This window comes from Tursiops truncatus, chromosome 15 (assembly GCF_011762595.2).
Source record: "Tursiops truncatus isolate mTurTru1 chromosome 15, mTurTru1.mat.Y, whole genome shotgun sequence".
Lineage (NCBI taxonomy): Eukaryota > Metazoa > Chordata > Mammalia > Artiodactyla > Delphinidae > Tursiops > Tursiops truncatus.
Genome location: NC_047048.1, coordinates 64,995,533 through 65,007,354, shown reverse-complemented (window position 1 = coordinate 65,007,354; position 11,822 = coordinate 64,995,533). Strand labels below are relative to the sequence as shown.

Genomic DNA, 11,822 nt, shown 5'->3' with positions numbered 1-11,822 from the left:
GATGTTGGTCTTCTCCAGGTGCCCAGCCCATATCCTTCAAGTCTTACCGTCTCAGTCTGCTCCAGCCAACTTCCAGCTGCCCCATGTTTACATCTCTTTGCCTGAGGACTTCCCACAGGTAAGGAAGGCTTTCTATCTCCATACTTAGCGGACCAGAAGTCTTAGCAAATTAACACCCTGGCAGCAGCCTTGAACCAACGACTAGTAGAAGTTAATGTATCAAAACCACAGCTCCCCAAGCCCTTGGGGTGACTTTGAGGTACGTGCCGTGCACTGGCTCCCAGAGCTCCCTGGTAGGACGGAGCCCCACTTGCTCACAGTGGATGCTTGCCTGACCACTCACACTTTCCCTGTCTCATTTCCTCACTCCCCTTCTGGTACTTTCTGGAATCACCTCCCCAGAAAACTACTTGCCATTAAACCTTTGTCCCAGCATCTGCTTCTGGAGGAACCCATACTAAAACATCCTTTAAACAAGACACAGATACGTTTCCAGCCCCCACTGCACCCTTTCCTGGACACCTTCCTCTCTCTCATTTGCTTCCCTCACAGAGTGTGGGGCCCATGGACCATGGTGGCCCAGCTTGGGTCTGCCTGGCACAGTGTAGTTCAGACCCATCACCTGCCTCTTTCTTAGTACTCTGCCTCTATAATTCAACCTGAGATGTCTCTCCTCTGGGGCAGCACTGTCCAATAGAACTTTCTTCAGGGATGGAAGTGTGTTATGTCTGCGCTATCCATTATGGTGGCCACTAGCCACAGGTGTCTACTAAGCACTTGAAATGTGGCTGGTACAACTAGGGAACTGAATATTTTATTTTATTAGTTTAGATTGAGATAAATACATGGGGCTAATGGCTACTGTATTGGACACATAGCTCTGGGATATACCCTACCCTCTGTAGGCTGCTTAGTTTCCTGGACACCCAGCCTGATGGACCGTGGGAAGGGCAGCTGAGTAGACCCAGCTCTCTGCACCCAGCTCAGCCATTGGGCCCATCAGAGCTTCCTCAGGTAGGTCACCAGAAGGCAGACACTTGGGTCCCAGGGTGGTCAACAATGTGGGCCTGTCTACAGATTCCATTATTAACTCCCCCTTCTCTGAATGCACCATCCTTCAACTGCTCCCTGTAGCTGGATCAGAAAACCTGGAGGGAGAAGCCACGGTGGCTGGTCTGGTGGCAGGGGGTGAGGCCTGGAATTGCTGACTGAGACACCTCCTTACCCACTAGGGTGGCATCCTTTTGTGTAGTGAATCAAAAAGTTCTCCCTGGGGCTTCCCTGGTGGCACAGTGGTTGAGAGTCCGCCTGCCAATGCAGGGGACACGGGTTCATGCCCCGGTCCGGGAAGATCCCACATGCCGTGGAGCGGCTGGACCCGTGAGCCATGGCCGCTGAGCCTGCGCATCCGGAACCTGTGCTCCACAACGGGAGAGGCCACAACAGTGAGAGGCCCGCGTTCCGCAAAAAAAAAAAAAAAAGTTCTCCCTGGAGTTGAGGAATAAACATATTTTTCGACTAATACTGTATATTGAACTAGTGCCTAGCATTCAGGACAAAGGCAGGCTCAGGGTAGGCCCTGCTAGAAGTCATCAGTACATAACCTCCTCTTCTCCTAAGTAAAAGAACCGCTATTTATCTCGGCACACAGCTGGTCAGAGTAAAGGTCACACTTTCCCATCTCCCTTGCCATGTGGCCATGTGGCTTAAGTTCTGGCTCATGATAGATAAGCAGAAATGATCTTCAACTTCAAGCAAGTATCCTTAAAGAGAGGGTGTATGCCCTTCTCTCCCTTTTCCTCCTTCCTCCTGGCTGCAATGCAGACGCAGCACTGGGGGTACAGTGATCATCTTGGGCTTTGAAGAGAAGCCTGGCTAAAGGGATGGTAGATCTCATAGAAATGGGGTAGAAATGCCAACTAGTTCAAAACAACGGTCTTGTGAAATTTAGGGAAGGAGAAAACAGGGCTCCAAAAAACTTCCTTTGCTCAAATAGGATGCAGTAGGTCCAAACTTTGACCCAAACTTTAAAAGCTGTTAATGTCTGTCAGGGACAAATCTTTATTCATTGATTCATTTGTTGAGTGCATGCCATGAGCCAAGACCTGTGCAAGGCATTGTGGACTCAGCAGTACACAGGACACTAAAAGTTAGTGCCCTCACAGAGCCTTCATTACCATTCCTGACTTTATAGCTCAGTGTACTTTCTAAGTGTTTTTACAGTCACCTTCAGTGAATATGGCATTGAGCTCATACTTTTACAATAACCTGCTCCTCAACCAGAATCTCATACATTGCAGATAGGAATGCAAAATGGTGTAGCCACTTTGAAAAACAGTTTGGAAGTTTCTTATAAAGTTAAACATACATTTACCATACTGCCCAGAAATCCCACTCTTAGATATTTACCCAAGAGAAATGAAAACGTGTCCACACAAAGATTTGTGTATGAATGTTCATGGCAGAGTTATACATAATAGCCCCAACTAGAAACAACTCCAATGTCCATCAATAGAAGGATGGATAAACAAATTGTGATATACCCATACAACAGAATACTACTCAACTGTAAAAATGAATGAAGAACTGGTATACACAACATGGATAAATCTCGAAATCACTACACTTGGTGAGAGAAGCCAACCACAAAAGAGTATATACTGTCTGATTCAATTTATATGAAATTCTAGGAAAGGCAAAACTAATCTATAAACGTAGATCACTGGTTACCTGGGGCTGGGGTTTGGGGAAGGGGATTGATAGCAAAGGGGTACAGAGGAAGTTTGGGGGTTGACGAAAGTGTTCTTTTCTTGATTGTAATGTGATTATATGACTGTATATGTTTATAACATAATGGTGATTGTATGACTATATCAAGTTATACACTTTAAATGGATGCTTTTATTGTGTATTAATCATATATACCTCAATAAAAATGATGTAGGAAAATTTAACCACACCATCCATGAATTAGTGAGGAAAAATAACCTCCGTTTATACACTGCAACAATAGATAAATTTTTTTTCCATCAGAAAAATTTAATACATCTTTATTGAAGTATAATTACTTCACAACACTGTGTTAGTTTCTGTTGGACAAGAAAGCAAATCAGCCATATGCATACACATGTCCCCATCTCCCCTCTCTCTTGAGCCTCCTTCCCACCCTCCCTATCCCACCCCTCTAGGCGGTCACAAAGCACCGAGCCAATCTCCCTGCTATGCTGCTGCTTCCCACTAGTCAACTATTTTACATTCGGTAGTGTATGTATGTCAATGCTACTCTCCCTTCACCCCAGCTTCGCCCTCCCACCCCAGGTCCTCAAGTCCCTTTTCTGTCTATCTCTTTTTTTTTTTAGCTTGAAATATTTTTATTCAATAATTTTTCAAGTATTTTTTAAAATTTATGTCTATCTCTTTATTCCTGCCCTGCAACTAAGTTCATCAGTACCATTTTTTTTTTTTTTTTTTAGATTCCATATATATGTGTTAGCATAGGGTATTTGTTTTTCTCTTTCTGACTTACTTCACTCTATGACAGACTCTAGGTCCATCCACCTCACTACAAATAACTCAATTTCGTTTCTTTTTATGGCTGAGTAATACTCCATTGTATATATGTGCCACATCTTCTTTATCCATTCATCTGTCGATGGACACTTAGGTTGCTTCCATGTCCTGGCTATTGTAAATAGTGCTGCAATTAACATTGTGGTACATGTCTCTTTTTGAATTATGGTTTTCTCAGGGCATATGCACAGTAGTGGGATTGCTGGGTCATATAGTAGTTCTATTTTTAGTTTTTTAAGGAACCTCCATACTGTTTTCCATAGTGGCTGTATCAATTTATATTCCCACCAACAGTGCAAGAGAGTTCCCTTTTCTCCACATCCTCTCCAGCATTTGTTGTTTGTAGATTTTCTGATGATGCCGATTCTAACTGGTGTGAGGTGATACCTCATTGTAGTTTTGATTTGCATTTCTCTAATAATTAGTGATGTTGACCATCTTTTCATGTGCCTCTTGGCTATCTGTATGTCTTCCTTTGTGAAATGTCTATTTAGGTCGTCCGCCCATTTTTTAACTGGATTTTTTGTTTTTTTATATTGAGCTCCATAAGCTGTTTGTATATTTTGGAGATTAATCCTTTGTCTGTTGTTTCATTTGCAGTTATTTTCTTCCATTCTGAGGGTTGTCTTTTTTATGGTTTCCTTTGCTGTGTAAAAGCTTTTTTTTTTTTTTAAGTCCCATTTGTTTATTTTTCTTTTTATTTCCGTTACTCTAGGAGGTGGGTCAAAAAAGATCTTGCTGTGGTTTATGTCAAAGAGTGTTTTTCCTATGTTTTCCTCTACGAGTTTTATAGTGTCTGGTCTTAATTTAAGTCTTTAATCCATTTGGAGTTTATTTTTGTGTATGGTGTTAGGTAGTGTTCTAATTTCATTCTTTTACATGTAGCTGTCCAGTTTTCCCAGCACCACTTATTGAAGAGGCTGTCTTTTCTCCATTGTATGTTCTTGCCTCCTTTGTCATAAATTAGGTGCCCATATGTGTGTGGGTTTATCTCTGGGCATTCTATCTCGTACCATTGATCTATATTTCTGTTTTTGTGCCAGTACCATACTGTCTTGATTACTGCAGCTTTGTGGTGTAGTTTGAAGTCGGGGAGCCTGATTCCTTCAACTCCATTTTTCTTTCTCAAGATTGCTTTGGCTATTTGGGATCTTTTGCGTTTCCATACGAATTGTAAAAAATTTTTTTCTAAGTCTGTGAAGAATGCCATTGGTAGTTTGATAGGGATTGCATTGAATCTGTAGATTGTTTTGAGCAGTATAGTCATTTTTCACAATATTGATTCTTCCAATCCAAGAACATGGTATTTTCTCCATCTGTTCCTGTCATCTTTGATTTCTTTCATCAGTGTTTTATAGTTTTCTGAGTACAAGTCTTTCACCTCCTTAGGCAGGTTTATTCCTAGGTATTTTATTCTTTTTGTTGCAATGGTAAATGGGAGTGTTTCCTTAATTTCTCTTTCTGATTTTTCATTGTTGGTGTATAGGAATGCCAGAGATTTCTGTGCATTAATTTTGTATCCTGCAACCTTACCAAATTCATTGATTAATTCTAGTAGTTTTCTGGTAGCATCTTCAGGATTTTCTATGTATAGTATCATGTCATAGGCAAACAGCGACAGTTTTACTTCTTCTTTTCCAATTTTTATTCCTTTTATTTCTCTTTCTTCTCTGATTGCCGTGGCTAGGACTTCCAAAACTGTTTTGAATAAGAGTGGTGAGAGTGGACATCCTTGGCTTGTTCCTGATCTTAGAGGAAATGCTTTCAGTTTTTCACCATTGAGTATGATGCTTGCTGTGGGTTTGTCATGTATGGCCGTTATTATGTTGAGGTAGGTTCCCTCTATGCCCATTTTCTGGAGAGTTTTTATCATAAATGGGTGTTGAATTTTGTCAAAAGCTTTTTCTGCATCTATTGAGATGACCATATGGTTTTTATTCCTTAATTTGTTAATGTGGTGTATCACATTGATTGATTTGCATATATTGAAGAATCCTTGTATCCCTGGGATAAATCCCACTTGGTCATGGTGTATGATCCTTTTAAGGTGCTGTTGGATTCTGTTTGCTAGTATTTTGTTCAGGATTTTTGCATCTATGTTCATCGGTGATACTGGTCTATAATTTTCCTTTTTTATGATACCTTTTTCTGATTTTGGTATCAGGGTGATGGTGACTTCGTAGAATGAATTTAGGAGTGTTTCTCCCTCTGCAATTTTTTGGAAGAGTTTAAGAAGGATTGGTACTAGCTCTTCTCTAAATGTTTGATAGAATTTGCCTGTGAAACCATCTGGTCCTGGACTTTTGTTTGTTGGAAGATTTTTAATTACGGTTTCAATTTCATTACTTGTGATAGGTCTGTTTATATTTTCTAATTCTTCCTGGTTCAGTCTTGGAAAACTGTACCTTTCCAAGAATTTGTCCATTTCTTCATGGTTGTCCATTTTATTGGCATATAGTTGTTTGTAGTAATCTCTTATAATCCTTTGTATTTCTGCGGTGTCAGTTGTGATTTCTCCTTTTTCATTTCTAATTTTATTGATTTGCGTCCTTTTTTTCTTGATGAGTCTGGCTAAGGGTTTATCATTTTTGTTTATCTTCTCAAAGAACCAGCTTTTAGTTTTACTGATCTTTGCTATTGTTTTGTTTGTTTCTATTTCATTTATTTCTGCTCTGATCTTTATGATTTCTTTCCTCCTACTGACTTTGGGTTTTCTTTGTTCTTCTTTCTCTAGTTGTTTTAAGTGTAGGGTTAGATTGTTTATTTGAGATTTTTCTTGTTTCTTGAGGTGAGATTGTATTGCTATAAACTTCCCTGTTAGAACTGCTTTTGCTGTGTCCCATAGGTTTGGAGTTACCATTGTCTTTTTTTTTCTATGTTTTTTTTTATTACTTCTTTGATTTCTTCAGTGATCTCTTGATTATTTAGTAGCTCACTGTTTAGCCTCCATGTATTTGTGTTTTTTTCCTGTAATTGATTTCCAGTCTCATAGTGTTGTGGTCAGAAAAGATGCTTGATACGATTTCAATTTTCTTAAATTTTCTGAGGCTTGATTCGTGACCCAAGATGTGATCTATCCTGGTGAATGTTCCTTGCGCATTTGAGAAGAAAGTGTATTCTGCCACTTTTGGGTGGAATGTTCTATGAATATCAATTAGATCTATCTGGTCTATTGTGTCATTTAAAGTTTGTGTTTCCTTATTTATTTTCTGTTTGGATGATCTGTCCATTGGTGTAAGTGGGGTGTTAAAGTCCCCTACTATTATTGTGTTACTGTCGATTTCTCCTTTCATGGTTGTTAGCATTTGCCTTATGTATTGAGGTGCTCCTATGTTGGGTACATAAATATTTATAATTGTTATATCTTCTTCTTGGATTGATCCTTTGATCATTATGTAGTGTCCCTCCTTCTCTTGTAACAGTCTTTATTTTAAAGTCTATTTTATCTGATACAAGTACTGCTACTCCAGCTTTCTTTTGATTTCCATTTGCGTGGAATATCTTTTTCCATCCCTTCACTTTCAGTCTGTATGTGTCCCTAGGTCTGAAGTGGGTCTCTTGTAGCCAGCATATATATGGGTCTTGTTTTTGTATCTATTCAGCCAGTCTGTGTCTTTTGGTTGGGGCATTAAATCCATTTACGTTCAAGGTTATTATCGATATGTATGTTCCTATTACTATTTTCTTAATTGTTTTGGGTTTGTTGTTGTGGGTCTTTTTCTTCTCTTGTGTGTCCCGCTTAGAGAAGTTTCTTTAGCATTTGTTGTAAAGCTGATTTGGTGGTGCTGAATTCTCTTAGCTTTTGCTTGTCTGAAAAGCTTTTGCTTCTCCATTGAATCTGAATGAGATCCTTGCTGGGTAGAGTAATCTTGGTTGTAGGTTTTTCTCTTTCATCACTTTAATTATATCCTGCCACTCCCTTCTGGCCTGCAGAGTTTCCACTGAAAGATCAGCTGATAACCTTATGGGGATTCCTTTGTGTGTTATTTTTTGTTTTTCCCTTGCTGCTTTTAATATTTTTTCTTTGAATTTAATTTTTGTTAGTTTGATTAATATGTGTCTTGGTGTGTTTTTCCTAAGGTTTATCATTTATGGGAGTCTCTGTGCTTCCTGGAATTGGGTGACTATTTCTTTTCCCATGTTAGGGAAGTTTTCAACTATAACCTCTTCAAATAATTTCTCAGACCATTTCTTTTTGTCTTCTTCTTCTGGGACCCCTATAATTCGAATGTTGGTGCATTTATTGTTGTCCTAGAGGTCTCTGAGATTGTCTTCAATTCTTTTCATTCTTTTTTCTTTATGCTGCTCCTCAGCAGTTATTTCCACCATTTTGTCTTCCAGCTCACTTATTCGTTCTTCTTCCTCAGTTATTGATTCCTTCTAGTGTATTTTTCATTTCAGTTATTATGTTGCTCTTCTCTGTTTGTTTGTTCTTTAGTTCTTCTGATCTTTGTTAAACATTTCTTGTATTTTCTCAATCCATGTCTCCATTCTATTTCCGAGATTCTGGATCATCTTTACTATCATTACTCTGAGTTCTTTTTCAGGTAGATTGCCTATTTCCTCTTCATTTATTTGGTCATGTAGGTTTTTACCTTGCTCTTTCATCTGTGACATATTTTTTTGCTGTCTCATTTTTTTTTTTTTTAATGAGTGGGATTGTGTTCCTGTCTTACTGGTTGTTTGGCCTGAGGTTTCCAACTCTGGAGTTTGTAGGCTATTGGGTAGAGCTGGGTCTTGGTGCTGAGATGAGGAACTCCGTGAGACCTCACTCCGATGAATATTGCCTGGGGTCTGAGGTTCTCTGTTAGTCCAATGGTTTGGACTCAGATCTCCCACCACAGGAGCTCCAGCCTGACCCCAGCCTCGTGAACCAAGATCCTGCAAGCCACCCAAGTCAAAATAAAATAAAATAAAATAAAAATAGCAAAGTAAAAAATAAAATTAGACTAGGAAACTAACAGATATGTTAGGAAGGTTATAAAAATAAAAATATTGATGAATCAACAACTGGAAGGTACAACAGTACCACAATAGTAAAAAAGAGGAGGAGGGGGAAAAAAAGGCGGGGGGAAGTGGAGGTCAAGAAGTGGAGGTCTAGCATCAGCCTCTTGCTTGAAACCATAACTTAGGTAACAGGGAGGAGCAGATGCAGGTCTAGCAATTGGGACCTGAGCTATGCCACCTTGACTCATTAACTGCATCTGTGACATCTCTGATAGCACCCAAAACTGGGAATCCTGAGCTGCCAATAGGAAGAACAGTTTGGGACTAGGGTCCTGAGGATTTAGACAAGTGCCAAGAAAGAAAATGGACAGAAAGATTCCTGTTCAAAATAAGCTTGCAAACCAAAATTCTAAAGCACTTGAAGTAAACTGACAGAGAGATGGCCAACAAACTCAACTCTTAACAGATGAATTTGCTCATGATAAGTGCAAATAATAGAGCAATCTGAAAATTCCATTACAGGTTTAGGATCCTAACAAAGGTAAAGGAATGAACAACTTGTAAAAAGAAAAAAAAAATTTATGAAACAAAGACAAACAGATTTGACTGTTGCTGTGAAAAAGAAACAATTAGAAATCCTAAAATTGAAAAGTATCATTATTGAAGTGAATTCAAATGGAATAAATTCTAAATAAAACACAGTTGAAGAGACAATTAATGAATTGAAAGATATTCCTGAGTAATTCACCCAGCACAGAGAGATAAAGAAATGGAAGATATGAAAGAGCAGTTAAGACATAGTGAGCATATGGGAAGAGTCCAACATATGTGTAATAGGAATTCCAGAAGGATAGAATAAAGGATGTAATGGAGACACAATATTTAAGAGAGGGTGACTGAGAATATTTCAGAATCAAAATGAAAGTCCTCAGATGAAAAACACATACCGTGTGCAAAATATTGATGGAATGATTAAAAATAAATCTCGGGAATTCCCTGGTGGTCCAGTGGGTTAGGGCTTGATGCTTTCACTCCTGGGGCCTGGGTTCGATCCCTGGTTGGGGAACTAAGATCCTGCAAGCCACGCATTGTGGCCAAAAAAATAAAATTTAAAATAAATAAATTAATAAAATCTCAACCAGAAACATTGTAATGGTAGAGTAGAATATCAAAGATAAAGAGAAAAACCTTAAGATTTACAGAGAATAAAGACAAATTGCCTACAAAGGAAAGGAAATCCAGTTGAGCTGACAGCAGATTTCTCATCAACAGCAATGGATGACAGAGACAGAGAAATAATATGTTGATCATGCAGAGGGTAAAATATGATCAGCCTACCTCAATACACAGCTAGATGGACACTGAAAAAGGAAATCAAATTACAGGTATTTTCAGACTTTCATAGATTAAGAGAGTTTACCACCTATACCTCATTGAAAGGATTACTAAAGCAAGTACTTCAGCAAAAGGGAAAGTGAAAGAAGGAAGACAGTAAGTACAGAAATTAGTCGAATATATTGATGGATCTAAATAATTTCTGATAATATGAACATTAGTTTCTGTGATAAACAGTGGAACTAAGATTCTAGACAATAACAAGAACGATGGGAGGGGGGCAATTCAGTTGGCAGTTACATGGTGTTAGAGGGATTGTCTTGTTAAGAGGAAAATAGATACTGAAAAACTTTATACTGTTAGGAAAATATATACTTAAGTATGTTAAAAATTAAAATGAAAACCCTAAAAGAAATGTGATACACAGCTTTTAAATCAGTGAGGAGGAAAAAGGATGGGGGTGCCAAAGAATGCTATCCATCAAAAGTCAAAAAAGAAGAAAAAAATTAAAGTAACCATATGTGCTCCCCCCCCACAAAAAAAAATCTCATGATAATAGAAAACACACACAAACTAAGATGGTAGAAAATAAGTCCAAATAAATCAGTGATCACAAGAAATGTAAGTGGATTAAACCTACCTATTAAAGTCAGAGACTATAAGATAAGATTTTAAAAAATCAAAATTCAGCATAAGCTGTGTGTAAGAGATATACCTAAGACAATGACACAGAAATGATGAAAATAGAAAAAGATATACCAGGCAAATACTAACCAAAGAAAACTCATCTAACGATGTTACTGTTGGGCAAAGCAGAATATAATACAAAACGGACTACTAGGGATAAACAGAGTCATGATATTTATGATGAAACCAAGAATCCCATCAAGAAGGTGAAAACTCATGAACCTAAAGCTTTTCCTAGATTTCAAGGGAGTCCTTTGGCCACTACACTTATTCAAGGATTGATCGTTCGTTAAACTGAATCTTCAGACAGGCCTAAGTCCCGTAATGTAATAAAGGGTGAGGCATGAGCACAAAGGGAGATTAAAAAATAAGGTTGTCTACTAAATTATTAACTATAAAGCTCTGGGCTAAATCAACATAACAGCAACTAGAACAATGAAGGCCCAGCACATCCTAAATAACTTGTGGTACATTTGCATATTAAATTGGAACATTTATGTAGCTGTAGCCTAGAAAATGGCCTTTATTAAAATGTGCCCACAGTTAACACTTTCAGAGACTAAACTCATGGCTCTAAATGCAACTCAGCAAACTTAACCTCCTTCTCTTTAGGGCAGCAGTGAGGGCAGTGAAAGGGCTGAGTTGTGGGTGAAGGAGGTACTCAAGAAACCTGGGGCATTTGAAAAAAATCACATTAGATGACCTTGTAAACAAGAAAGAGAAATGAGCTAGATGAGGCACAATTAGGTAAATTTGTCTTGGGCCCCAAAGGGCAGCTGATTAATTGATGCTGTTAAGATGGAGGAGAGTTCTTAATTGTAGAGTTCTATAACCCAGGCTCGAATCCTGGGTCCTTCACTTATTTACCTGGGAATTGTTTTTCTTTATTTCTCTGGGCATCAGCCTCCCCCAAAGAAATCGCTGCACATTTCAAGGGTTGTCATGAGAATTAAATGTGATAATTCCTTAAAGCACTTGGCACACAATAGGCACTCAACAAAAACAGGGAGAGAGTTTGGGAGCCAGATGTGTGATACAGGTTTCAGAGTCTTGGTGACATAGGGTTCAACAGCATGAAAAAGCAGTTTGTAATTTGGGCTGCAATAATAAGAGCATGCTATTGGTATTGAGGGAGGTAATAGTTCTGCTCTGCTTAGCACTAGCCAGACCCCCGCCTTGAGTAGTGGTTTCATTTTTGAAAGCCATGTTTTTAAACGGACCTAGACCAGTGGTTCTCAAACTGTGGTCCCCAAGTGCAGCAGCAGCAGCAGCATCTGGGAATT

General features: G+C 38.8%; 1 protein-coding gene across 8 annotated transcripts in view; it reads left to right on the top strand.

Moving 5' to 3' along the window:
* The window catches only part of TTI1 (TELO2 interacting protein 1), a 105,671-nt gene that overhangs the window by 52,989 nt on the left and 40,860 nt on the right, over nt 1-11,822 (top strand). The window contains exons 10-11 of one of the 8 annotated variants that reach the window (XM_033839754.2): nt 19-118; nt 906-4,984. The exons of 5 other annotated variants lie outside the window; for them this stretch is intronic. In XM_033839754.2, coding sequence (XP_033695645.1) covers nt 19-118; nt 906-914 — 109 coding nt within the window. In that variant the 3' untranslated portion in view covers nt 915-4,984. Of the gene's footprint in view, nt 1-18; nt 4,991-11,822 lie in introns of those variants that run through there. 2 more of the 8 variants (XM_073792987.1, XM_019943947.3) reach the window with 2 other exon arrangements.